The sequence below is a fragment of the Grammomys surdaster genome, unplaced genomic scaffold, assembly GCF_004785775.1.
Source record: "Grammomys surdaster isolate TR1022 unplaced genomic scaffold, NIH_TR_1.0 125769, whole genome shotgun sequence".
Lineage (NCBI taxonomy): Eukaryota > Metazoa > Chordata > Mammalia > Rodentia > Muridae > Grammomys > Grammomys surdaster.
In genome coordinates this window covers 2,256,914-2,284,654 of record NW_021620600.1, presented here as the reverse complement: position 1 = coordinate 2,284,654, position 27,741 = coordinate 2,256,914, and the positions used below count along the sequence as shown (strand labels likewise).

The following is a 27,741-nucleotide window of genomic DNA, read 5'->3' as shown; positions in this document are numbered from 1 at the left end:
GTTCAAATCTGTTCATGTGAACCCCAGTTTGTAACTCTCTGGAATGTTCTCTGGCTGGAATGAATATTTCCTACTTTTTCACTCCCAATACCTTGTCATGAGAAATAGTGTATTACACTTAAGATTTCTAGATCAGAGAGCTGTGGGGTTTTTTGTTTTCTAACTTTAGAAAAGTATCTAAATATGATTTCTTCATTGAAGTATAAAAAGAGATGAAATCTCAGTGAGCCCATTTTTATTCACTTTATAAATATGATTGTAGCCCATGTAAAAAATGGTAGGCTTTTCCATTTCACTGCTGGGAATCAAGCGTGGGGCCTGGTACATTGTGCCCTTTGACAAGCTGCATCCCCAGCTGGGGCCTTACCAGACCAGTAAGGGGTGTCTGATTAATATCCTGTCTGTTCACCCTTGTGGTTTTGTTTTTCATCTTTGTTGTTTTTAGATATTCAGGATGTAGCTGTCTACAAGAATGAATTGTTCTGTTTACACTTTAATGGGAAAATCTCACATCTTTCCCTGTTGTCTGTGGAACGCTGTATAGAACGCCTGTTAAGGAGAGGCCTGTGGGACCTGGCTGCTCGCACATGCTGTCTCTTCCAAAATTCTATTATTACCAGCAGAGTAAGTTAGCATTTACTTGTGAATGTCTATTATGGATTGGTCAAACCATCCAAGCTTTCAGGATTGCTATAAAGTTGCTTGTCTTTATTAACCTTTCTATATGACTTACACATGTAGAGTTAAAGTCTCCAAAGAAAGCATGGCAGATGTATCTGGGGTGGGTGAAGGGTAATAAAGATGATATGGTTTTTGATTTTAAGAACGTATCAGAGCAGGGCATGGTAACACACACCTTTAGACCTAGCACTTGAAAGGCAAAGGTAGGTGGATCTACATGAGTTTGAGGCTAGCCTGGTCAACAAAGTGAGTTCCAAGACAGCCGGGGCTACACAGAGAAACCTTGTGTTTGAAAATCAAAACAAAACAAAACAAAAATCAGATTAACTTACAAATATATTGAAACTGTAGAGCTTGTTTTAAGAGGGCTGATTGTATGTCCAGTAACTCTTAATATAGAATATGTTCTAAGTTTCGATAGCTTACTCAGCCTTCTCAAAACACCTGGGAAGGCTTCTTTTGTGGACGTGCCTTTAGCCCTTTGGCTATTTGGATATAGATGCAACTACAAGTGGTAAGCTGTTTGGGGTTTTCTTATCTTTTTTTTTTAAACTTTATTTATTTATTTTGCTTTTATACCATTTTTCTTATCCTTTTATTAGGCAAGAAAAACATTGACTGCAGATAAGTTGGAGCATTTGAAATCTCAGCTGGACCTTACAGCCTACAGTGAGCTAATTTCTCAGCTGGATGAATTGATCTTAAAATGTGAGCCTTTGGATTCAGCTTGCAGCAGTAGAAGAAGCTCCATTTCTTCACATGTAAGTGCTTTTCCTCTTAACTTAATTATTTGGTATGTGTGTGTTGTAGGGAAAGAGGCAGTATGCACACATGGAGATCTGGGGACAGCTTTCAGTAGTCAGTTCTCTGCTTCTTCCGTGTAGGCTCTGAGGGTTGAACTCAGGTCCTCTTACTTGGCATCAGGTGCCTTCACCCACCGAGCCATTTGTCAGCTCAGTAACTCTTTAAATGAGTAAGTCCAAGGATCATTTTGCTTTCCAGGTAGTACTTTTCTGGGGGAAAGTGACATGGAGATGTCAGCTTTTTTGTTATTTTGACAGACAACAATAACCTATAGTTTGTAAGAAGTGAAGGGTTATTCTGGCATGTTGTTTGAGAAAGCTGACTATGTGGTTGGTTGGTATTGTCCAATTTTCTACTGAGCCCCACTTCAAAGGCTTACCATCTCCCAGTACCATAGACTGAGCATCAATACATGGACACATTCAGGTCCGACATGTAGCAGGGGGGTTTTCCTCCATGATAAACAATGAAGGAAAAGCAGGTGTGTCTTGAAGTTACATTTGTTCATGTTACTGTTTATTGCTTGCTGTTCCCAAATGTTCTTCACATAGTTTCCTGTTTAGATGAAGTTGTTTTCATTTTGTGATTTCAGATATTTTATGTCACCTAAGGTCTCAGGACTGTCTCATTCCAATGCCCTTCCTCACTGCCTACTTTCCAAAGACAGGACAGGCTGTGCAATATGGTGGGTGACATGGTATCACTAGCTTATGTGACACCTACATGCAAGGCACTCAAACTCTTTTCACTAGTGTGTGCTGATGAACTGTAGTTGTTCTTGCCATTGACTCTAGCATTGGTATTATTTGGGAAAAGCTGTATTGTGTTACACAGGAGAACTCTGATTTTGAAGGAAATTCTTTTTATTTTTAGGAAAGTTTTAGCATCTTGGACTCTGGTATTTATCGTATCATCAGTAGTAGAAGAGGCAGTCAGTCCGACGAAGATTCTTGCTCCCTCCACAGCCAGACCTTCTCAGAAGATGAGAGACTTAAAGAATTTGTATCACACCAGGAAGAGGAGCAGCTAGAGCAGGGCTGTGGTGCAAACAGAAATGAAGGTGATGAGTGTGTCTTTTGTTGGTCACTGACAAGAAACAGTTACTCTCTGTGAATTGACAGGATAATCTTATGCAAAGAGTTTCTGTCAGGTATGAGTAAAGTTTAGCAGTTAGAGACTAGCCACCTATAGATCTGCTGGTCACTAGAAGATGGTGATATATAGGTTGTCTTTTAACCTCTTGTTTGAACTAACATTTGTAAAGTGCCTAATTTGGGTCATATATCAAAAAAGCCGGACAGGTTAAGACAGATCATTAGCCAAAATAATGAAGTTTTTACCCTCACTAACCACATTATTTTCCACCAGGAATGAAAGATGGCTCCAGGTTTGGGAGCCATTGCCTTCCCTTTTCAATGTTCCAGCATTCCTGTGACTGAACTGTTGAGAAGAGATTAGTAGAAACTCTAAACTACCTTTGTGGCTTGTGGGGATTCAGGGTTAGTAGTTGGATGAAGGTACCTGGCTCAGTGTTTCATGTGGACCATCCATGCATCCCATAAACCTGTGTTCTGTGCTCATTTGTATCTGGGTCAGTTATGATTTTGGTATTGAATTCTTCATTTTCTTTGGTTTATTCATTTCTGAATTTGTTTAGTTTTTAGGAAAGTCTTCCATGTGATTAGATGCCTGTTTTTCCCTCCTGTCTATCAGGCCATGCTTCCCACAGTCCAGTGATGTCTGAGGTAGATAAGAGTGACACTTTTCTGCCCTTCAGCATTGCACTGCCATTTCGTTCTCCGTCTCCCCTCGTGTCTCTTCAGGCTGTTAAAGACAGGTGAGCAAACCATCTTGTCCTTTAATCCCATTTCTCATTTGGCTTTAGCTGTCACATGACATACTGAGAAGGAAAAAACATTTTAAATGATACAAAGAAGGCCTCTTAAGTTACTTGTCTAATAACCTGTTAATATAAACTATTAATTTCTCCTTTTAACCTTGAGGAGCTGAGTCCTCTTCATTTGCGTAGCTGAGTGTTTAAGTCATTGCAGATGAGCCCCCACCTCCACCCCAGACACAGCAGAATGGGAAACTTTGGTCTCATCTCTGGTGTATGCCATAGTGTGTCCATGTGGAGGAAGAAGACCACCGTGTCTCATCAGTTCTCTGCTGTGTGGATTCTAGGGATCTCACTCGTCAGGCTTGGCGGCCAATGCCTTTCCCTCTTTAGCTGTCTGGCTAGCCCGTTAGTCTTTTTTTGTGTATGTGAAGATTTATCTATTTGTATTTATGTGTGTGAGGCTGTGTGAGTGTTATGTGCACCATGTATACATGGGTGCCCATGGGAGCAAAACCACGGCGGATCCTCTGGAACTGGAGTTCAGGTGCTCGTGAGCCTTCCTGTGAGCGCTGGAAGTGAACCAGGCTCTCTAAAAGAGTAGTAAGTACCTTTACTTGCTGAGGTGTCTTGATGGCCCTTTAGTCCTTGATCCTTTCTCACTTAGTGGGTCAGAATTGGAGGATTTTCCCTTCTTGAGGCATGGCCTCACTGCGTAGCTCTAGCTGACATGCAACTCCATCTGTAGAGTGGGCTGGCAGATCCACCTGCCTCTGCTTCTCTAATGCTGCAGTTAAAAGTACATAGCCCCCCGGGGGAGAAATGGGAGATCTTTGAAAATGTTTCCAGTCTTGGCCCTGAGAATGAGTGAGAAGATGTGTCTTCTGCTCAGCTGCACGCCTGAGTCCTTGCAGGGTGCACACTCTTCTTGTCTATCTGAGTGAGAAGATGTGTCTTCTGCTCAGCTGCATGCCTGAGTCCTTGCAGGGTGCACACTCTTCTTGTCTATCTGAGTGAGAAGATGTGTCTTCTGCTCAGCTGCATGCCTGAGTCCTTGCAGGGTGCACACTCTTCTTGTCTATCCTTCTGTGTCTGTTGTGAAAGGTCAGGAGCTAAGTCCCATGGAGTAATCCTCGTTATTCTCCGACCGCAGAGTGGCTGATGGGCACATGGTTACCTTGCCTGAGGCGTGACAGTGTAGGGAGAACTGGATTAGAGACCTTCCCATTAGCAATGACTCACTGGTCTCAGGCAGTGGGTTGTTGTTGTTGTGTTTTTGTTTTTGAGACAGGATTTCTGTGTATAGCTTTAGCTGTCCTGGAACTTGCTGTGTAGACCAAGGTAACCATGGTCTCAAACTCAGAGAGATCCGCCTGCCTCTTCCTCCTGACTAAAGGCTAGGATTAAAGGCATGTGCCACTACCACCCAGCTTCAGGACAGTTCTATAAACACTTTATCATAAGTTTATATGAGACTCACGTGAATGTGGTTGATTAGTGAAATTGTTATGAGCAGAGTCCGTCTTGTTATTAAGTTCACACTGGCTTAATGGTACTAATGTAAACATAGAAACATCAGAAACAAGTGTTAGCGCAACTGTGATGTATAACTCGTGTCATATATCAACTCTTGACAGTGTTGATCGAATTTCATGTAAGATTTTTGGTATTTGACTTCCAGTGTTTCTAGCTTTGTACGTAAAACTACTGAGAAGATTGGCACCCTTCACACAAGCCCAGAGCTGAAAGAGACATTTGAATCCAAGGATGCTGACCGAGCACATGAAGAGGAAGTGAGTGCAGTCACCTGCCCTCTGGAGGAGGACACTGAGTAAGCCTGTGTCTGAGTCTAGAATGCTAGTGCAACTGCCAGTGTGCAGAAGCTAAAGACAGTACTGTTGGAGACCCCGTATGTGTGATGCTGCTCACTGAAGACAGTTGCATAGTGCAGAGTCTGCAAATTCCACAGTTTACACAGAATTAATAACTGTTGAGACAGAGTTTCAGTCTCGTACCTCATTTACCTTTCTCCTTCTTTGTCATCTTGTCACATTCCTGGAATGACAAAGGAGTGTTAGATTACGAGGAGGTGACTAAGATCAGGTTGTGTCCTAGCTCTTCTAACTAGCTTGTAACTTCACATCCTTAATGCTGTCTGACCTGTCAACTCTAGGATGTGCTTTTGCTTGATGAATTAGAACAGAATATTTAATGAAGATACTGGGAGGAAAAAAACTCTTTAAGGCAATGCAACATGTAACATACTTGCCATTTAGTAAGTAGTAGAAGTCTTGGTCTAAGAAAGTTTTGGTTGCCCCTATTACCTGTGAGTAGGATTCTTTCTTTTTCATGATTTTCTAGGGAGAAAGAAATTAATCAACCTCCTGAAGAAGACAGGCTTCAAGAACTCACAGCAGCAACAGCAGAAGCAATGTGAGTATGGAGGGTCTACAGTGTGTGGGCTTGGCCTTTGTACTGCATCAGCACTGGTCTTGACTGTCTAGGTCAGAGGTAGCCTCATTTGCAATGGATATTCAATAATCAGTAACCTGCTCCAGAGTCAGTTTTGTCAGTTTTGTTGGCCACAAGATAATCGTCATTTACAATGCTCAAAAGCAACATTTATCCCAGATGAGTACGCTTTATCAGTTAAGTTTGTTTAATTTTTTTTTTTTAAATGAAACAACTTTACATTCATCTCTTTTATATAGGACCAAGTTACTGGACCCTCTGGTTCTGTTTGAACCCAAGTTGCTACGAATGGTTTTACATGAGTGGCTTTCACAGTTAGAAAAAACATTTGCCATGAAAGACTTTGGTGGCCTTTCCAATACCAGCAGTCTACCCATGAAATCAAGCTTGGATGTGCACCTCCTTGGCGAGTCAGAAGAGAGAGAGTTAGATGAAGAGAGTGGGGAAGAAAGAAGGGTCTCTTTAGGCACTGAAGAAGCTGCTGGTCAGATAACCTGTGACCCTGTAAGCAGCCTTAGTGAGCCCTCGGCTGACCGTTTTCAAGTGTGTTCTCCATATACCATAACAAAAAGCCTTCAGAAGGACCTGGTGGAATTGACAACGTTGTGCTTGGAACTGAACGTGTTGACTTCTGCAATGGAAAGCATAGGTGGACGTGTGGACCGGGCCTCACAGGAGCTCTCTACAGAGATACTGGCGTGTCGTTTCCTAAAGAAGTACTTTTTTCTCCTGGACTTGAAAAGAGCAAAAGAGAGTATCAAGCTTAGTTATGACAGCCCTTGTGTTTGGGACACTTTTGTTGAAGGACTGAAAGGTAACTATCAGGTGGCATTACCAAATGTAGAGGTATTTTATAAGGTGGCGCTTGACAAAAGAATTGGATAGAAAACTCTCCTCTGTCCGGCCAGACTTCCTTTTCTTTCTACTCACTCTTTTAAAAATATGTATTTGTATGTATGTGTGCCTCTCTCTATATGTATGTGTGCTGTATGCATACAGGTGCTTAAAGAAACTGGAGAGCGTCAAATCCTTTGGAGCAGGAGTTAGAGGTGGTTGTGGGCCTCCTCTACGGTGGAAGGAAACCAAACCCATGTCCTCTGCAAGAGCAACAAGTGCTTTTACCTGCTGCTGAGCCATCTCTTCAGCCCTCCCTCACTCCCCCCCCCCCCCGTGTGTGTTTGTGTGCACGAGGGCGCACGTGTGTATGCCTGCATACGTGTGTGTGTATCATGGCACAGTTGTAGAGGTCAAAGGACAACTTTGGAGTCAGTTCTCTGGGTCCCTAGGATTGAACTCAGGTGTCAGACTTGGTAACAAGCATTTTTTTCCACTGAACCATCTCAATGGTCCTATTTTCTACTAATTTAAGCTTCAATAGTTCTTCAAACATTGACTCATTCTGTTACTCTTAGCTTTGCTTTTCTTAAGGTGACATTCAGAAAATGACATAGCAATGTTAGAACAGTTGGGGTTAAAGCAAACTGTGTCTGAGTGCAGACAAGACGATATGGGACGATAAGAAAGTCCTTTTAGTGACTTGCTAACACAAGAGTGTCTGCTGCTATGTTGAGTACACTGTGTACTGAGGTGTGTGGTGAATGCTTGTATTGTAACAGACTTGAGAGTAGAAGGTGCTAATGCTTTTTCTAGATGAGGTGGTGGAGGCACAGAGATGGTAGCTGGGCAGGCTAAGCTGCTGCAACGAACACATCGTTCAACTCAGATATAACATCTCAGTTCTTGCTTGTGTCACACTCTGGGAGAGGTTTCAGTCAGTCAGTGGACAGCGCTCTTTGCAGAATCCTGCGCTTGAAGTTCCTTACAGTGTTTTCAGCTCTCTCCTTCCCTACGGTTCATGGCCAAGGTTGGCTGCTGTGTCTGGGGAGAGCAGGTAGAATGTGTGTCTGGTGGTTACCTGTGGTGGCTTACCAGTCTTGTTTCACATTATAGTGGTGAGAATCCCTTCACCCAGAACTACCTAACTGCAGAGGACAAGGAGGAATTGTTCTATTGCTGTGTACAGGAGGATGGGAGTTTGTAGGTCTGTGTTGGCCACCCAGCAGTGTCTGCTCAGGCTTGGCTGCAGCTCATGGTAGCTGCCATCCTCATAGACATGGTCACATGTGTTCTCTTTGCTCTGCTCGATTACCCTGTTTTTGAAGTGTTTTTGTTTTCCTTCAGCATTCTGCTTGAGTAACAGATGGCATGTTGTCTCCAGCAAGTGAGACTTTAAACACACTTTTTTCGTTGAGCAAAGTGTACTGCCTCAGGTAAACAATCTTGCATATTGTCTAGCTTAAAGGTCTTTTATCGTCCTAGACAATGCATCTGTAGTTAGAGTTTTGCTTCAGTTCACATATAGCAGCTTAAAAGCGTAAGTGTTTTACGTGAAAAAAGAAGCAAGATGCTTCTTTTCAAATAGATTGTCTGACTATTCCTAACTTACTTGTTTTTTTTTCCTTCTCCTGTGATTGTACTCAACCTTGATCCCTAGAAATTTGCAGAAAAGTCTGTGAGTGCTGTGGTGTTGTTACTGTACCGTTGCAGGCTAGAGCATGCAGGGTGCAGCTGAAGTTTGGGGGTACCGAGCATGAAGCCTTCCTCATGTCTCCAGCTCTTTAAGTCCTTGTCTGGCACAGTCAAATGGGAAGCAGTGTGGGGCAGATGCTTTGTTTAAGTAGAAGCTGAAGACTGGCTTTTAGACAGGTGCTGCCCTCTGATAATGTTTCAATTGCAAAAAAAGTGTGTTGTTGTTGTTTTGTCTTTAATTAATTTTTGGGATCAGAGAGATGTCTCAGAGGGTAAAAGCACTTGTTGTACAAGGCTGGACATGAACGCTCTCCACAAAGTTGTCTTCCATATGTTGTACCCCATACATGCAAACACACACTGATAATGAATAAAGTTATTTTTTACATTAACTTAGAAAGTAAGGGGTTTCATCATGGCATCTTCGAATATGTTCCATACTTTTCCTCATTCATCCCCTGCCTTCTTTTCCCTCTTTTCAGCGGATGCCTTCCCCTCCAGTTCTCCTCTTCTGTTCTATCACTTTCTCTATAGCCACACAATAGAAAACATTTCTGAGTCTTTCTGAGTTGAGCCTGGCTAATTTTGCTTAACATGATTCTCAGTTCCATCCATTTTCCCACACATGTCATGATTTCATTTTCCTTTATGACCATATAAATTCTGTCTTCTATATGTACCACATTTTTATCCATTCGTCTTCTGATGGACATACAGGCTTGTTCGGTTTCTTAACTGTTGTGAACACTGCCACTAACGTGGCTGAGCAGAGCAGGCACCTTTGGTGTGTTGACTTGGGATCCTTAGGATGAAAACCCAACAGTGGAGTACCTTGGTCATCTAGCAGATCTTGTTCAGCTTTGTGAGAAACTCCACAGATTGTCATATCAACTATGACAGTTTGAATTTCTGTCAGCAGTGGGAGCTCTTTCCCACATCAGAACCAGCTGATTGTTTGCTTTATGGAAGGCAGGATCTGTCTGAGACTGGTCTTTGGTGTATGTCTTCAGGACCATTGAAAACTACTGTAAAAAAAAAAAAACAGCCACATTTTACTTAAATTCAGAGTCATACCATTTTTGCTTTCTTTCTTTGTTTTGTTTTGTTGGTTTTGAGACAGGGTGTCTTCACAGAGCCCTGGCTGTTCTGAAACTTACTCTGTAGACCAGGCTGGCCTCAAACCCATGAGATCCACCTGCCTCTGCCTCCCAAGTGCTCCCACCACTGCCTGACCTTTTTTCTTTTCTTAAACCAGAAAAGGTTGTTTTGTTTTGTTTTTTAAACTAGATTGCCACTAAGTTTGGCTGTAAATGATTTTTGACTGCTCTCAAAAGTCAGTTCTTCCTTCTTAGGATGAAGATTTGCTTGGTTGCTGGTGTTTGTTTTGGTTTCATTTTTTTAAAGGTCAACTATTTTCAAATCAATTTTACTGAATTTAATTCTAAAAGGTGATAAGGGATACAGGTTCTGTAAAAACTGAGCAGATTGCCTTTGATAATAGAGATATGTGACCCGTAAGCACACACAGACATGATACACATACACACAGTACCCACATACATGGTATACACACACACACAGTATACACACAGCCCTATAAACTTATTTTTTCAAAGCATAACAGTCACTTCCCTTGTCACTGTTTGTTCCTTTGTCCTCTGACAATTACAATATGTGAGTCTGAAGAGGGGGCTTAGAGGTTAAGAGCTGGTGCTTGCTGCTCTTGCAGAGGACCTGAGTTCGGTTCCCAGCACCCACATCAGTTGGCTTACCACTCCAGCTCCAGGGATCCAATGCCCTCTTCTGGCCTCTGAGTACAAGAGCACACACATACACAAAAATACAAATTCGACTGAGTTTTATTTCCCAGTTTAACTTTATGGTCTTTAAAAGTTGAGCTTATATCCTGGTAGGTTTTGTTTTTGTTTCCTGCAATGTTTAACCAATCTTGGGGTCTTGTGTTAGTGGGTGACAGCAAGCTGTGATAAAGGCTGTTGAAAGAATGTGTCCGTGAATATTTGCAGCCAAGAAGTGAAGGGAAAGGCCATGCTTTACTTTTCAGAAATGGCAAGTTCTAATCCTGTCTATGCGGAGATGGAAGGAGGAGAGCTGCCCACAGGGTTGCAGTTACTGGACGGGTCCATCCCTTCCGATAGTCCCTTGTTGATTGCATTTGCTACCCGGTAGGTTATCCTGTATGTTGTTTGTGGGAACTAAAACATCTGCAATGTTTTTATGACTTAGTATCTCAAGTTTGGCTCATTTGAATATTGTGCGTCTTCTTATTGGAATGTTTGGTTTTATTTCTAATGAGTCCTAAGTATAAGCAAACCATATTGTGCCATTGAAATTGGAGACTGATGCACTCTGTTTCCAAGTGCAGGCTGTATGATAGATTTGGGGAGTCTGCCCTTCGAGCCTTCATCAACTTTTATCCGTCCATCTCGCCTTCCGACATTGTGCAGCTTTGCCGTCATCATCCCGCTCAGTTCCTGGCCTATCTAGACAGTCTGGTGAAGTCCAGGCCTGAGGACCAGTGGTGAGAAGGCGTGTGTGGTCTCTGTCACCACTTGTCACATTTTCATTGTCAGCACTCTGGAAGATGAGGATTTGGGGAGTTGTAATCCCCTTCCCCCACAGCACACACCACAGATGGACACATACCACACTTCACCTCCTCTATCTGAGAGTCTTGGGTTCTCTGTGGAAAATTAAGTCTTTTGTGCTGGAGAGATGGCTCAGCAGTTACGACCACTTGCTGCTCTTGCAAAGAACCCAGGTTCCATTCCTGTCATTCACATGGCAGCTCACAACAGTCTGTAACTCTAGTTAAAGGAGATCTGAGGCCTTCTTGAGTGACCTCAGGGTAGTGCTTCCATGTGGTGCACATATATGTAGGTGACACATAAAATAATTTTCAAAAAGAAAATAAATTCTTGACATAGCAGGGCTTCAGCTAAAGCAGACAGGCTTCTCATCCCTCTGCCAGTGAGTGCTTTTCATTGTATTAGACTGGAAACTTTTCCTTCTGTTTGCCACACTGACCTCCTGCCGCCCCCACCCCCACCCCCGCCCCGTAGATTTTCCTCATTGTCTGACAGTGTGCTCACTCATTTAGCAGACTGGCACTCTCACTAGCGTTCCTAGCCGCGTACAATAGAGGAGCTTTCAAGTCACCCCTAGTCGTTTACTCTACATCCCACGCTTTGTTTTCTCTCGTGAGGACTAGTGCTTTTTCCTCTCCAACTTGCTCTCAGGCCATCCTTCCTTGAGTTCCTTCTACAACCGGAATCTTTAAGACTGGAATGGCTGCTTTTGGCAGTGTCTCATGATGCGCCACCAAGCACGAGTACAGTGGATGATGAAGGACATCCCAGGTAAGCAGTCTGACATGGTCACTCACTTAGAGAGGTCAGGCTCACTTTAAGAACAGCAGCAGAAGAACTTAACCACGTATGGGGAGTAAGGAGAGCACGCCTCCTTGTAAATCCTAGTGGTTCTCAACCCTTGTCCACGTATGGGGAGTAACGGGAACACGTCTCCTTGTAAATCCTAGTGGCTCTCAACCCTTGTCCACGTATGGGGAGTAACGAGAGCACGCCTCCTTGTAAATCCTAGTGGTTCTCAACCCTGTGAACTTACAGACCCTGTAAGAATCCCACGATTCTGTTCAGGAAAATGTATATTCATGTAAAAATGTGTACATAACTTCAAAGAATTAAACTGGCCTGTCTACAGCTCTTTTGTAGACCCACAGTGAACCCTAGGTTAGCCTCTCTTAAAGAAAAATATGTGTGTGTTTATGTTTTCTTTAGTTTATAAATTTACCAGTAGGATTTGATTTGTTTTTGTTTTTGTTTTTCAAGACAGGGTTTCTCTGTGTAGCCCTGGCTGTCCTGGAACTCACTCTGTAGACCAGGCTGGCCTTGAACTCAGAAATCTGCCTGCCTCTGCCTCCCAAGTGCTGGGATTAAAGACGTGCGCCACCACCGCCCAGCTGCCAGTAGGATTTGAAAAAAAATAGAATCTGAAAAAGACAAAAACAAAAAACCCACCAGTATGTGACTCAGAGACAATTCTTGTATTTTCCTCTAAGGAAAGTGCTTTTGAGAGCACTGCCTCCTGCCAAATGCCTGTTTTGATACATTCCTTGGCAAAAAGCCTAGGAAGACACAGAGTGGCTGTGAGGGACACACTCACTGCTTGGATTATATCATGATTAAACTCAGTACCTGCATGCTTAGGCAGGCACCCTAACACTGAGTTACACCCCCAGGCCCTATTTCTGATGTGTGTTTGTTTGTTCCATTTCAAGATGAACAAGTTATAATAAAAGTAGCTATTTTTAATTTTTTAAGAGCAAGATAGAAATATTTGGAATATGCTTCAACTGTAGTCTTACCTATTAGTTGATTCTAAAGTACGTGTAGGGTTTATTTCCTATCTAATTGGCTGTATTTTTTTTTTTTTTTCATTTCATAGGCCCCATTCACACTTGCTTTCTTGGGGTTATAGTCAACTGATTCTTCTTCTGATTAAACTTCCTGCAGACTTTACAACCAAAGAGAAAATGACTGACATCTGTAGGTCTCGTGGGTAAGTGAGGATGTTTATAGATACCGGTGTGGAGATTGGAATCCACAGAGGACCCTCTAGTTAAGGCTCTGCTTTCGAGTGCTTTGTTATGCAAGAATTCAGTTTAATACTACAGTGTAAATGCACCTTTAAAAAAAAGTACTAACATTTTTATTTTCTGTGTTTGGCTGTTTTGCCTGTGTGAATGTTTGTGCACCAGAGACCAGAAGAGGACATCAGGTCTCAACAGAGAGTTGTAAGCCATGTTGTAGGTATGGAACCCAAGTCCTCTGTGAAAGCAGCCAGTAATCTTAACTCCTGAGCCATCTCTCCAGCCCCATGTCTTAAGTGATAGTAAACATCAGCTTTCTTTGAAATTTTGTTCCTGTATTATAAGGAGAGAATGGCCCTTGTGAGTTCTTTCTATTCCCTTTGCCTAGTTGCTGTAACCAGTGTTTAGGTTGTTACATATTATTTCCATGCCAGTTACAGTAGCTAAAAGATTTCCCAGAAGGGAGAGATCAGATTAGGTTCCCTGGAGGAGGGCTCAGGAGGAAGAGAGGTTGGAAGTCAGCCCTGGAGGCTGTGGGCTAGGTGGGTCTGCTGATGAGGGAAGCAGTAGAGGATGGAAAACCCACACATTCCTGAGAGGGTTAGTCACTGCTGATCTTGGCTTCTGCTCCATCGGGATGCAGTATCTTTTAGAGGGACCTTTGTCTTCCTTCTTCTTAAGACAGAATTCATGCAATGCAACTATGTGATACTTACTTGTTCCTTGATATTGGGGGATGAGACTGGTCAGGTGGTAGGTGGGGAGGGAGCATGTGCATGCCATGCCATGTCTTCTGCGTGGAGGTCAGAAAACAGCCTTCTAGAGTTGGTCCTAGAGATTGAACTCAGGTTGTCAAGCTTGGCAGCAAGTGCTCCGGCCTGCTAAGCCATCTCTCTGACGCCTTTTAGACTCTCTGGAGATTATATCTAGTGTCATGTAGGAGAAAGCAAAGCCTGTAGAAAGGGTTGTGTTAATTATTACAGGATGCTGGATTGGTGAGGAGGGAAAGTACCAAGGAAAAGCCCATGGATTGAGATTTGGAGATACATTCTGATTTTGTTTTGAGTGATTAAACTTAAAAAAGTAGGGGCTGCTTCAGGGGTTAAGAGCACTGGCTACTTTTCAGAGGATCCAGGTTTGATTCTCAGCACAACCATCTGTAATTTAAATTCTTGTTGTATTAATTATTTAAACTCAAACGAGGGTTTCTACCCCATCGTAGATCACTTAGTTCCCAGATAAAAGACACAGAACTTTTATATTTATAATAAGCCTTTAGCACTAGAGCTGGACAGAGGTCTACCCTCTAAGCTGTTAGGATCTACTTCCCCAGCAATAACCTGAACTTATAACTTGCCGTGTTCCAAGTTCCACCTGGGTAGCTCTTAACTGCAGTTGGCTGGCCCTCGTGGCCGTGTTTTCATGACTCACCTATTCCATGGTGTTGTCTCTCTCCACCTTCTCTCCTCTCCTCATGGTCCCTGCCTCAGACCTCAGCCTGGGAACCAAAACGCTACCTAGGCTATTTTTCTTCTGCCCAGCTCTTGGCTGTAAACATCTTTACTCACCAATCTGGAATAACTTGGGGGGCAAGGTTACATAGCATCACTTGGATCTGTATGAGAATTTCCTCATCCCTGGGGGTAACCAGGGCCAGGGTTTGTATTACAATACATGGCAACAGACCAAACCTCAACAAATTCTGGGGGATCTGACATTCTCTTCTAGCCTCCACAGGCACCAGATATACATGGGGTACGTATACATACATGCAGGCAAAGTAGCCATATACATAAAATAAAATTAAAAACTACTTGCAAAATACATAAAGCTTTGTTTTTTAAGTGTATTAGATCAAGGCTGTTGAATAGAAGTTTGTGTGATAATGAAAATATTCTGCTGTACTGCCCACTAGCCACATGTGATCATTAATTTTTAATTACAAAACTCATTTTTATGGACTGAAGAGATGGCTCAGTGGTTAAGATACTTGCTACTCTTGCAAAAGACCCAGGTTCAATTTCTAGCACCCATATGGCTGCTTACAGCTGATGTAATTTTAGTTTCAGGAGATCTGATGCCCTCTTCTGGCCTTTGGGGGTACCAGGCATGTACATTATACACAAACATATATGTAGACAGACTTTTATACATATAAAGATAAATCTCGGCACTGGAGAGATGAGTCAGGGAATAAGAGCACTTTCTGGAGGACCCAGGTTCAATTCCTAGCATTCACATGGCAACTCACAGCTGTCTGTAACTTCAGTTTGAGGGGGTCTAGTATCTATTTCTTCCCCTTTCCCCCACAACCTCCCTTGGGCAACAAGCATACATATGGTGCACAGACATACATGTAGGCAAAATGCCATATACATAAAAAACATAAAGTTTTTTTTTAATAAATAAAACTTTTTTAAAAGCACATCTCAGAACAACAAATAAAGCCTGTGTTTTAATTTTTAGTGACTTTTACCTTAAGCTTTAATGAGCACATGCGGCTCATATGAGCAGTGCATGTGAGCACATATGAGCAGTGCATGTGAGCACATATGAGCAGTGCATGTGAGCTCATATGAGCAGTGCATGTGAGCACATATGAGCAGTGCATGTGAGCACATATGAGCAGTGCAGTTCACAGACACTCACTGTCCTTCCTCCTTTTACCAACTTCCGTCCCTTTAAGTTTCTGGCCTGGATATCTTACCCTCTGTCTGGAGCTGGAGAGGAGGAGGGAGGCCTTCACCAACATTGTGTATCTGAATGATCTAAGCCTGATGGAAGGGGACAACGGTACGTAAATCCACTGCTCACTGCTCACTGTGACGTTCCAGAAGCCTCTCCTCACCTTCAGTAAGCAAGTCTGAATGCTTTAGTGGTTGTCTATATAATCGTGATAGCCGGTAAAATTGTGGGGGTTTTACCTACCTTTGGCATATTCTGACATCTTTCCTATTTAGCAACTGCTTACTGTTTTAAGCATTATACACCATGTTTTCCATATGCTGTTGTAAATGAGACAACAAACTCCAGGAATGGACGCTCTCGTGCCTGCACAGCTGGCTTTCATTCTTGTCCATTTAAAGCTCACTTTGTTTCAGCTGCCAGAATGATTCTTAAACAGACAGAAAGACAAATAAAAATAAAGGACTGTCAAGGTGGCCCAGCAGGAAAGAGCACTTGATGTTCTTCCAGAAGATCAGAGTTTGGTTCCCATCACCCCATGTTGGGTGGCTCATACTTGCCCACAACTCAAGCTCCGGGGACTCTTGACTCCCCTTTCTGGCTTCTGTGGATACCTGTGCACGTGTTCTCACAGAAATGCATGTGTGTATGTCTTGCATGCGTGCATGTGAACATGTACACACACACACACACACACACACACACCCCAGTAAAGTAAATCTTAAAAACAGTTGAGCAGTGTGGCTTCCGCCCCTTGCACTGAACTCATACACAGTTCATACTGTTAGCTGGTCCCGTGGCCTGACCTGACCTGTCATTTTTACTGCACTGCCATATGTACCATAGGCTGCTTTGTTTTGTTTTGTTTTGTTTTTCGAGACAGGGTTTCTCTGTGTAACAGTCCTGGCTGTCCTGGAACTTGCTCAGTAGACCAGGCTGGCCTCAAACTCAGAGATCCATCTGCCTCCTGAGTCCTGAGATTAAAGGCATCTGCCACCACTGCTGGCTCACTGTAGGCTTTTACATCCCCTTAACTCAGCTGATTCTTTGCTGTGCCACATTATCTTCTGTGTATCCTGTGTCATAAGTACAATCCTCTTCACCCCCTGCTTGTCCCTACTCCACATTTGGATGTCATGCAAGATATAAGTATGTGGCCTCCTGCCAGGCTCAGCTTTTGCTCAGATGTTGCTTTCTCACAGAGCCTTTCTCAGATGCTCTGAACGATGCCCACAGTTCTATGATTCATCGTTCTTTCCCTGAGTGTACTTAACATGGTTCGTAAGTAGTGATTTGTTTATATACTTAAGGCCTTTACTAACCTGATTGTGGGGGGTTGTGTCTGTTTTATTCCTCATTGCAATTCTAGGAAGTTTGAGGATAAATTTTAATTCTGTGTTTTTGAGAGGTTTGTGCTGAGGTGAAGAGACTCTGTTCTTGAGTGTGTTTTTTTTTAAGTGTTCATACGGTTCTGATGCTTCATGAATGGAACCTGTGTGCTTTGTGGTCAGCCCCACTGTTGTTTCTGTGTACAGGGTGGATCCCGGAGACCTTGGAGGAATGGAAGCTTCTCCTACATCTACTACAGACCAAGAGCATAAGGCCAGCTCCTCAGGAGTCACTAAATGGGAGCCTCAATGATGGACCTGCCCCCATCAATGTGGAGAATGTGGCCCTCCTGTTAGCTAAGGCCATGGGCCCAGATCGGGCCTGGTCACTGCTACAGGAGTGTGGTCTGGCCCTTGAGTTGTCAGAAAAGTTCACCAGAACCTGTGACATCTTGAGGATTGCTGAGAGAAGGCAGAGGTAATGCCAGCCTGTTGTGCACTCTCTGTACACTCTCTGTGATGCTTGGGCACACAGACTCTCACAGACTTGCAGAGGTAGATAGATGGGAGTGCAGAGGTCATGTAGTCTGGTCCCTCCCTAGCACATGAGGAGACTGAGATGCATCTGCTGACCATAGTGTAAAAGAGAAGGCCAAAGTACATTTACTCAGAATCATGATCAAGATGCTCTTCAGGTTAGCTAGCGTGGGGGCCCCAATACTGTGCATCCTCCTTTCTTTAAGAATAGTGTTGACATGCCAGGCCTAATATCTCAGGCCTGTGAGCTTGCTCCATAGAAGACCAAGGCAGGAAAACCACAACTTCAATGACACACAGGGTGATTTAGTGAAATCCTGTCTCAAAAAGTAAAAAGAGCTGAGGATGTAGCTTAGTGTCAGAACACTTACTTATCATGGATGAAGCCCTGGGTTCAAAATCCAGTTAAAAAACAAAGCAAACTATGTATGTCTGTACACATACACACACATACACACATACACACACACACACACACACACACATAAATATTTTAGTCGAGTGTTTTTCTATTCGTGGTAAGGTAGATATGGTGGAAAGAACAAAAGCAAGCCAAGCATGCTGGTCCACAGCTGTAGTCTCAGCCCTGGGAGTACTGAGACAGGAGGATCAGCAGCTTCAGGCCAGCCTGACTGTATAGCAGTAATTACTGTCTTGTAAAAAAAGCAAAGAAAAGGAAAGCAAATCCATGTGAAATTACTGTCTAGAGCATTTAGTCATTTAGAGTGTGCACGCTGCTGTGTAGCTGATTTCCACTGTGTTCTCTTCTGTGAGCTGGCGCACCACAGCTATGAAACAGGTCTTCCTTCCCGTAGCCTGGCAACCACCATTCGGCTTCTGTTGAGTCTGAACATCCCAGATGCCCCATCTAAGTAGACGATAAGAGGATAGCTCGATGACCGTGAATCTAATATACCTGAGAACAGAGGGGTCGCAGCTTTCAGAATCTTTTGGACTTGGGAATAGTTCCTTAAATGTAAAAGTTTATAAGAATTTTGCGTTAGAGCTGCTTAAGTGGTTTGCATTTTCCCAGTGACCATTGATGCTGAATGGATGTCTGTGCTTACTGGTTTTGACAGCATCTTTGGAGAAATAACTGAGTCCATTGCCCGTTTTAGAATCAGGTTTAGTTTAGTTGTGGAGTTCCACCACATTGGAAGTATAATACCTGTTACCAGGTAGGATTTGCATTATATTTTCTTCCATCCCACATTGCTGGTTCATTCTGTTGATCCCTTCCCTTTTTTTTTACCCAACACCGGACATTGAATGTGAGGCCTCAAGTGTGCTTGGCAAGCATTCCAATTCTCTGAGTCAAGATGTCCCACCCACTTTGCTGGTTTCAGCCTGTTTCATTTGATCCCAGAATCAGTGCTTTGAATCCTCTTAAGTCTACAGAATAGACTTTTTAATTTGCTATTAAGAATGAATGAGGACAACTGAATTTGCTTGTTTCTTCCTGTGGTATTTCAGAGCTCTGATACAAGGCATGCTTGAGAAATGTGACCGGTTCCTCTGGTCACAGCAGGCCTAGTGGGAGATCTACCTTGATCAAGTGGAGTCCTGCTCTAGAACCTCCAGAGGGCTTCGCCACGGAAGAAAAGAGGACACTCCAAACCATGCCATGACCATACCGTGCCATGCTGCTGCAGCTGCTGATGCCCTTGGCTTTTGTGGCTCTGAGACCTCAGAATTTCTCAAGGAAAATCTGCTTTTGGAAGCAGTGGGTTGTCATTCACTGGAAGCAGCGTGGAGGTGCTCCCTGCTGTGTGGTATTCATTGTTGTACACAGTGAATCAGAGAATTGGTTTCTACTGAGGCAGATCTGAAGGGTGCAGAAGCTTCCTTTCAGTTTGTCAGGGGTGGCTACAAATTTCTGAGTTAGGACCTGGAACAATGACATCATTCCTGTTGGCTTATATAATAAATACTGAAGATCCTAACCAGAGTTTTAAATAAGATTGCCCATATCTGAGTTGAGCTCAGTTTAAAGTATTTCTCCAGTATTTATTTGATATTTTCTAATCTAAACCTATATATACTGACCAATCCCTGGAAATATATTATCTGTAATTTTTAAAGAGCGGGTGACGTAAACACTCATGCCCTCTCTTTTATTTTTTTATTGAGTCATGCACTTTTTCCTCCCTTCCTTCCTTCCTTTTTTTGTGGAAACAGGGTCTTAATTTGTAACCCTCACTAGCCTGGAATGTGTAGCTACACCAGGCTGTCTCAACTTTAAAGATCTACTTGCCTCTGCATCCTGAATGTTAGGATTAAGTGTGTACACCATCACACACAGTTTTAAAATTTATTTTTAAAAGCCATAATAAGAGAAAGCCACGCACTAATATAAATTATGACAAATGATTGTATTAGTCAAACCATGTAACTAGATCGCCATTTATGAGGCTTTATGTAGCCTGTTATATTGGTAATAAATGATGAAGGTTTTCTTTCATGAATTGGAACATGGACATGAGATTTATTTCAGAGCAATTAGAAGGAATGGAATAGTGTTAGATACACTGAATGAGTGACCTGTTTCTTTTTCCCCATTTATAACAAATCAGAGAAGCCACACAGTCTGCCATAATTACCCATGACCTTGTGTGTGATTTCTCCCAGTAGCAGGAAGGCTTCACAGGGTGGTTTAGAGTTTGGTGGAATGTGGCAGTCCTTCCCACAATGTGGCATACATTACCATGGGTATGGATGTGTAAGCCGAAGCCGCCTCGAGGCTGGACTGAGGTAACAGCAACAGCTCTCCTTAACTGTCAGCTTCAGTCGATACGCAGTGGCTAAAAGATGGCCTCCAGCACACTTCAAGGCCAGCAGGCACTGGGAACTGGCCTGGCTGCCATCATGTCCTCAGATCCCTGTCTAGGGCAAGTGACCGCCATGCTCATTGCCCAAACAGTATTCCTAGCCCACACCCACTGACTGTATCTTCCAAGGCAAAGAGAAAAGAAAATCCTCTTCAGCCAAACACTCCCATGTGAACCATCTGAACATGAGGCAGTGTTTTCAAGTACAGCTACCGTTTGCTGAGAGGTTCTAGGCATATTTGATGCGTGGTTGCCTCAATTCCATTTGTGTCCAGATCTGACCTCTGACTACAACAAAGTGATAGAGCAGTCAGGAAGCTGCCAAGGAGGCCGACGGCTTGGGTCTGAATGTCTCTCCCCACCCCCACCCACAATGACCAAAGGGAAGGTACTCTGGTTTGGTTTTTTGTTTTGTTTTTTTTTAAGTTTTTGATTTTGTGGATTAAAAGGTAGAGAGCGCCATCATAGGACCTGGCACCTTGAAACTGAGTGTAGCCACCTGCCCATGAGTAAGAACTGACACTATCATGCAGGACGGGCAGATGGGTCATGCTAGCTGCCGTTAGGATTTAGAATATAATTTTCTCCCTTAACAGTAACCAGACCAATAGAAAATGTGTTTAGGGAACTGGAGGGAGGGGGAAGTTGAACCCTGAAATGAATAATTTCCTTCAACTGAGAAACTTGTCCTTGTGCAAAGACTTGTCCCTGTTCCCTCCTCCTTTCCCCCAGCCTCACTGCTAATGACATTAGTTAAACCCTCTGATTGTCAGTGATCTTCATTGATCATTGTCCCTTTTCTCTCTTGCTACTAATGTACAGCCCCACTACCTACTGCCTAGCCCACTGGGGCAGTGTAGGGCCCCTTCTGCCAGCAGACAGTCTCAGTACGTGAGTCAGTAAGCAGCTTTGGTCTGAGCCTAGCAACATGACTGTCACCCCAGCAGCACAGATGCTGTCCTGACTGGGAATCTACTCTGGGGCTTATTTAACCTGCTTCCACCTGTTTCCGCCCTGTATCACTCCTCAGTTCAGATGCAGCATTGTTCTTGGGGTTGGTTTTCCGGCACACGGTTTCTCTGTGTAGCTCTGGCTGTCTTGGAGCTTGCTCTAAAGACTTGGCTGGTCTTGTATTCACAAAGACCCACCTACCTCTGCCTCCGGAGTGTTGGAAAGAAAGGTATGCACTGCCAGCATCCTATAGGTGTTTTTTTCCTTTTAACATACATATATTTTAAATATTATGGATGAGTAAGTGTCTACAAATGCATCTGTGTTATCAGATGTAAGATATAAAGGAGCCTTTGGATGTCCTGGAACTAGAGTTAGAGGAGGTTTTAAGCCACAATGTTGGTACTGGGGATTGAATCCAGGTTTCCTGGAAGAGCAGCCAGTGTTCTTCCTATCATTGGACTACTTTATAGTAAACTCAAGAACTGAGTGCCTTGGAGATGTTATAGAGATGCACACCTTGAATCCAGGTCCAGTACAGCCAGCACTGGGTCCTCAGCGGGGTCCTCTAGGCCTTGTCTGCTTTATGCAAGTTGACATCCCTGGGTAGATTCCTACTCAACTCCACAAGTCCTTCACCTTGTAAGTCACCAGCTCACACTCGGTCAGGGTCCTCTCCTGGGTTCTCTGTGACAAGGACCAGAAGACTGAAATCTCTCTTTTACAGCAAGGTCACAGGTAAATCTAGGCTTTACTAAGGTTTTCCTAGCAAGGGAATGCAAAATGCCTGCTTGGTAGTTCTTCTCAGTGATTCAGCACCACCATGTTTTTTACTACAGAGGACTTGCCCCAACAAAAACATCCCATCCCATGTGACTCTGCTGATTGTCAACCTAACTATTAATGTTGGAAGGGTTTGGTGGCACAAGCCTCTAAACCCCACAGTTAGGGACCTGAAGCAGGGATGTCACCATGAATTCCATGCCAGCCTGGGCTACATGGTAATATTCTTTCTCAAAAACAGTTTTAAACCCATTAAGCATCTGCATTCCTCTAGCCATCTGGGCAGCCAAGTCTAAGTCTGTCCAGTATTTCCAACCCCACTGCTGTGGAAACTTTTGGTAGTGAACTGCCCCATTTCATGGGTGTGGGAGGCCTCGTGGAGTCCCTTAGAAGGAGTTTGGGGATGCCTTGGGGACTAAGAGGACCTTCTCTGTGCACTAGGAAACCCCATGTGTAACCACAAGAGCAGAGTCTCTTGCTTGACAAAGACAGCTGTTCTTGGCTTACCAGATCTGTTTTCTTGAAATTCTAAATAGTTTCTGTAGTAGGGCACCCACATTTCTGGTTTTCATGGTACCCACAAATTAAGTGATCCTAAGTGACACAGCAGATCTGGTGGGGAGCCTGAGTGTTGGTATGTCTGACCAGAACCACGGTGAGCCTGAGGCTTCTGACCTTCATCAGTTGCTAGGACCCTGTGGGCCCAGCTTCCCAATGACTAAGGGAAGTGGTAGCCAAAGGGTAAGACCTGGGAGCTGAGAAGGGGATGACATGATTGGTGGAGTGGGTGGGAGCCTTGAGATCTGAACATCGATCTGGAAGAAGCCACAAACTTAGTGCACAGGCCTCACTCAGTAGAACAGGGTAAGAGGCTGCTGGGAGGGCCCTGGGGGTATTACATCTGGATGGCCAGAGATGGACAGTTAAAGGGCTCTGGGAAAACCCCTCCTCTCAGTGCAGGGACAGGTAGAAAGCAGGCAGGACTTTACACTGGGAGGGGTCCCAGAAGAGGAGAGCAGCAGCTGCAGGGCAGACAAAGCAGGAATGGCTTTGGGGCATTCCTCAGAAGGATGAGGGTTCCAAGCATGTGGCTGGCTGGAGGCCACTGGTCAGAAGGCAAAGCTTGTTAGAAATCATGAGACAAAGGCAACAACCCAGAGAGCCCTCACTGAGGTGGCAGTCGAGGGTTTGGTGCCTGAGCATGCAGCTAAACCCAGAGGCAATCATTTAGGGTTCCAGCAGACTCTGGACAGGGCACTCCGCCTGGCTGTGGCAGGAGAGCCAGCCATGGAAAGGTAAGATAGGGAATTCTGAATCCTCGGGAATCTAGCTGGGCTACCACTGAATCTGTGGAGCAGACTTGGAATTTGTTACTCCTAAAACTGTAGGATGAGGGATTCTGGGGTGTCTCAGCAACAGCATCCAGAAAGGAGCCAAGTATATAAAATGAGTCCTATTCCAGCCTGTCCTTACCATGCCTTCTGCTGGCAAAACAGCTGGACCGCAGCAGGGCCAGGGCTCAAACAAGTTGGTAACTGTTTCATCTGGAAAGTGGAATTGAGGAGGACTCCTGAGGGGAGGAGATTGGTGATGAAGTCACGTTTACAGAGGAAAGACAAGTGAGGAAAAGAGCCAGGGATGGTGGTGCAGGCCTTAAATCCTAGCACCTGAGAGGCAGAAGCAAGCAATCTCTGAAAGTTTGAGGCCAGCCTGCATTACATACTGAATTCTAATAAAGCCAGGGCTACACAGTGAGACCCTCTCTAGAGAAAAACTAGTAAACAAGCCAACAAACGAATGAATAAATGAATAAATAAATAAGGAAATCTGAACACAGAGCAGACCAGATCCCAACAGCATGTCTGCAGTTCCCCTGAGAAGTCTCAGATAGAGGTATGGGAGAGGGAAAGTGAATGCACTGCCTCAGAGGGAAGACAAAGGAATTGGGGACACAATAAATGAAAGAGCAGAGACAGAAGTGACAGGATGGCTTCTGAGTGCAAGCTCACAGTGCTGGTCTTGAGGGTAGTGTGGCCAGGGACACAGCTTCAGAAGACTGTACTACTGAGGGGAAGCTCCTCGGGAGACAACAGTTCCAATGTCTGACCAAGTGCTAGACAAGGCCAACCCAAACACCACTCACCCAGAAAGTCCTCCCTGAGAGCGAGATAAATCCCGAGAAACATCGACCCTCCTGCCCCAAGGAGGGAAAGAGGAGTGTACAATCAAACAAATCCTTTGGTTTCTAAGCTGCTTTGGTCATGGTGTTCCTCACAGCAAGAACAATCCTAAGACAGGAATAAGTCCTCCGTGTTTCTTAGGATGGAGAATTGTGTGCTCCTGGAATTGTGTGTTGTAGAAGAACAAGCAGGATCACAGTGAGAGCTGCAGCATACCCAGGCATGAGGCCTCCCATGGGTGTGCCCCCAGACCCTAGAGACAGCATCACTGAGAACTAAGGCTAGGGGGACCAGAACAAGTAAGCAGACATGCTTAATGGGGAGTGGAGACCTGGACACGGAAAATAACAACATACACTCACAGGTCCAGGGCCCCAGAGAAGGGGCTAGAGTGACCCATGTCAGATTCTGGAAGACTGGTGTCTGCCCCGAGTGTTCCCAGAAACATCCTTCAATGACAGATACACAGGCTCAGCTCCACTTCCAAGTTCCTGTTTATTACCATCTCCTCAGGCAAGTAGTTACTACTGCAGGAGTAACACAGTTCTCAAACACCTGGTTGATACACATGTGAGATGTATGTTGTGTTTTCCCAAAAGGCAACTTGAGTGTTCCTAAGGTATGAAGAACCCCAGACCCTGTCTACAGGCCCCACAGCACAGCCTCCTGAGGCAGAAAGAAGGGTGTTCAGTATTTGTCAGGCAGGCCAGCAGGTCTGTAGTGATTGGGGTCCTTGCCACTGCGGCCATGTCTGTTGGCTTCCTGGTCAGCCATGGTGTCCTCGTGTCCTCTTCCGAAGAAACCTTGAAGGCCCTCTCTTGCATCACTAGGAGAAGCAGACACACAGGAGATCAGTCACCAAGATTCCCCATTTGCATGGGATGGCATTAGGAGGAACCAGAAAGTGCCAGGAAGGAGGGGCTGAGACAGTGGTCATCCCAGGCTGGTCACCTCACATTACCTGAAACCCAGGGCTGAGAGTCGCTCCCTGTGTACCTTTGGGAGCAGGCTCCCAGAGCATGGTTGTGTGCTGGCTCTGCACATGGCCCAGGGCATATACTGGGCAGAGATGGAGACACTAGCCTCATGAGCAAGAGAGGAGGGACATGCTCAGATGACATGCTCTTCTCCAGAGCTCACCTGCCACTGCTTTCTCCAGAAGAGCCAAGACCTGCTACCCAGCCATCTGTCTTACCTGATTATCTCAGCAGCCCAGACTCCCCCAGGACCCCTTTGGGCAGCGTCATAGTTCCCCCGAGCGTGGAAGTATTTGTCTGAGTTTTTCCAGTTGGCCTCTTTCATGTCAGAGTAGGCTCGCCACATATCCCTAGCCCCTGGATGGGAAAGACCACAGGAACATGAACCTAAAAACTCTACCCACGCCTTTGAGAGGACAAAGGCATTGAAAGTACTTCTGGCTTGAGCCTGTGCTCAGAGCAGCCTGAGAGCATGAACTAGGAAGATCATTGCCTGGTCCCCTCTGGTTTCTCCAAGTAACTCAGGACAGCCATTAGGGTGTCCACCTGGCCTGTGTTGTTTTTCTGGCCACAGTGCTGCTGTGAGCTGCCCCTCAGCTGGTGGGAAGCACACCATGGAGGCAGGGCAGTGTCATTACATATCAGGGCCTGTCAGCTTCAGCTTTCCGGAGCTGTTTACCACAGGGTAACCAACCACTTGCTTGCATTCCAGCTTCTACCACACACCCCACAGCACATTTCTCTAGGAGAGCAACCTAATATCTCTACAGCCATTGAAAATGTCCCCTGGGACCACACTGCCTCCAGGCAAGGGACAGTGTTGTGGACATAGCTCTCCTAATCTAGGAAGTTCCATCATGAGGTGATCAAAGGCAGAGGAGGGCTGCACACAGGGCACATCTGCTCTGATCCCTGAGAATCCATCCTGACAGAGAGCATGAGATCCACCGTGACACTGCTGACTCTGCCCTTTGAGCAGAACACATGGGTCCTGTGCTATCTTGCAGAAGCTTCTGAGAAGTGATCCCAGCTGTGGGTGCAAGTTCTGATCTCAGGAGGAGATGCCGAGAGTCTCCATGCCAGGCCACTTCCAAGGCCAGTCCTGAGATTCTAGGTACAGGGAGGGCTGTCTGGATCTCTGAGCTATTACAGCTCTTTAGGTGATGCCCCCAATAACCCATATTCTTCACAAATGTATTTAGGAATTGTCAGGCTGACTTGTCATCAGACCGGATTGGCCTCAAGCACCTCTGGGTCATAATCCTGCTCTGCCTCCTGCTGTATGCAGTGCATAGCAGGAAGTCTTACAGGAATCCCTGGTCCTTCCAGCCAAGCAGAACATTGAGTCCAATCACCCCAGAGGTGGTGTCCCTCTCAGCTTACCTTGGAAAGCCTCACCGATAAATGAATACCAACTTCCATTGCAGACACCCAGGATCAGGGAGCAGAAGAACAGGCTGGTGAGCACCTTCATCCTCTGAAATGAAAGGTGAGGAGGCTGGAGGAGACACTCATGGCCTGGCACCTCCCCCTGGGGCCTCTCATCCACACAGACTCTGGTCATTTCTTCTTACTGCTGTTCATGTGTGTCCTAGCAGTGCCTCCTGAGACCTCTCAGCAGGAACCCCCTCAGAGCCACAAGGCCTCAGTTCTGATCCATCCTGCATGCTCAACTACCTCTGCCTAGAAAACCACCCAGGCAGCAGTGAGGGAGCTGGAGGGCAGGGACCACCCAGGATGCCACTTCCTCCAGCAGCCTCGGATGCAGTAGGAAGCATTTTCCCCATGTCCCCTCAGCCTGGCACAAACCCCACAAGTGAGCAGAAGCCAGGAGGTTCCACCGAGAGGAAAGCACACTTGCTGAAACACAGCAAACAGGAAGTTTCTGTGCATGGGTCTGTTGCTCACCTGATGTCTGCTGGGCAGAGCTGGTGGTTTATGGCTGTAGGTGAGAGGCAGGTATTTATGCTTAGCCTCCCTGCTGAGGTGAGGGGCAATGCCAGCCTGGCATGGTGCTTGGGAAAACCCCTAGGAGGTCAGTTCTTGTAAAAGACTGCAACAGAAATCTTCCCAATGACCAATGAGCGCTTCTTCCTCGGGTCATTTTCCCTAATTGTGCAATATGAACACACAAGACAGTTTTCTGTGCCTGGGCAGTCTTCTGGGGCATAGTAGACTGGGGTCAATACTGAGGGAAGAGAGGGTGCCAAGAGGAAGGCAGTGTGCATCTCAGGAGAGGTTCAGGGCTCCTAAGAAAAGCAGTCAGATGTGTTAGTGCAGACAACAGTTGTTTTTCCAGTCTTTGCCTCAGACTCTTGCTTAGGTTTTGTCTGTTAGTTTGTTTTGGACTGATACTTTAAAAAAAAAAAAGAAAGAAAGAAAGAAAGAAAGAAAGAAAAGAATTGTTTATTTCATTTTTATGAGTACACTGTAGCTGTCTTCAGACAAACCAGAAGAGGGCATCGGATCCCACTGCAGATGATTGTGAGCCACCATGTGGTTGCTGGGAATTGAACTCAGGA

General features: G+C 44.8%; 2 protein-coding genes across 5 annotated transcripts in view; one reads left to right on the top strand and one right to left on the bottom strand.

The window, feature by feature from the left end:
- Positions 1-19,971, top strand: part of Hps5 (HPS5 biogenesis of lysosomal organelles complex 2 subunit 2) — a 37,476-nt gene extending 17,505 nt beyond the window's left edge. For all 4 annotated transcript variants that reach the window (XM_028788849.1, XM_028788848.1, XM_028788847.1 and 1 more), the window contains exons 10-23: positions 446-624; positions 1,284-1,442; positions 2,359-2,545; positions 3,199-3,322; positions 5,004-5,153; positions 5,684-5,755; positions 6,034-6,608; positions 10,386-10,506; positions 10,707-10,862; positions 11,581-11,700; positions 12,806-12,919; positions 15,637-15,743; positions 17,171-17,441; positions 18,974-19,971. In XM_028788849.1, coding sequence (XP_028644682.1) covers positions 446-624; positions 1,284-1,442; positions 2,359-2,545; positions 3,199-3,322; positions 5,004-5,153; positions 5,684-5,755; positions 6,034-6,608; positions 10,386-10,506; positions 10,707-10,862; positions 11,581-11,700; positions 12,806-12,919; positions 15,637-15,743; positions 17,171-17,441; positions 18,974-19,034 — 2,396 coding nt within the window. In that variant the 3' untranslated portion in view covers positions 19,035-19,971. The remainder of the gene's footprint in view (positions 1-445; positions 625-1,283; positions 1,443-2,358; positions 2,546-3,198; positions 3,323-5,003; positions 5,154-5,683; positions 5,756-6,033; positions 6,609-10,385; positions 10,507-10,706; positions 10,863-11,580; positions 11,701-12,805; positions 12,920-15,636; positions 15,744-17,170; positions 17,442-18,973) is intronic.
- A 4,747-nt stretch (positions 19,972-24,718) lies between these two features.
- On the bottom strand, positions 24,719-27,166 carry LOC114640058 (serum amyloid A-5 protein). Its single transcript, XM_028788971.1, has 4 exons — positions 27,128-27,166; positions 26,603-26,696; positions 25,438-25,576; positions 24,719-25,068 (listed from the first exon to the last, which is right to left on the bottom strand). Exons 2-4 carry the CDS (start codon positions 26,691-26,693, stop codon positions 24,930-24,932), a joined length of 369 nt encoding a protein of 122 aa, XP_028644804.1. The 5' UTR covers positions 26,694-26,696; positions 27,128-27,166; the 3' UTR covers positions 24,719-24,929.
- Positions 27,167-27,741: the final 575 nt, after the last annotated feature.

Coding starts and splice junctions, on each gene's coding strand:
- LOC114640058 (XM_028788971.1), bottom strand. CDS start 26,693: ATGAAGGTGCTCACCAGCCTGTTCTTCTGCTCCCTGATCCTGGGTGTC. Junction 25,577..26,602: donor TATCGGTGAGGCTTTCCAAG/GTAAGCTGAGAG, acceptor TTTCCCATCCAG/GGGCTAGGGATATGTGGCGA. Junction 25,069..25,437: donor TGGGCTGCTGAGATAATCAG/GTAAGACAGATG, acceptor TGCTTCTCCTAG/TGATGCAAGAGAGGGCCTTC.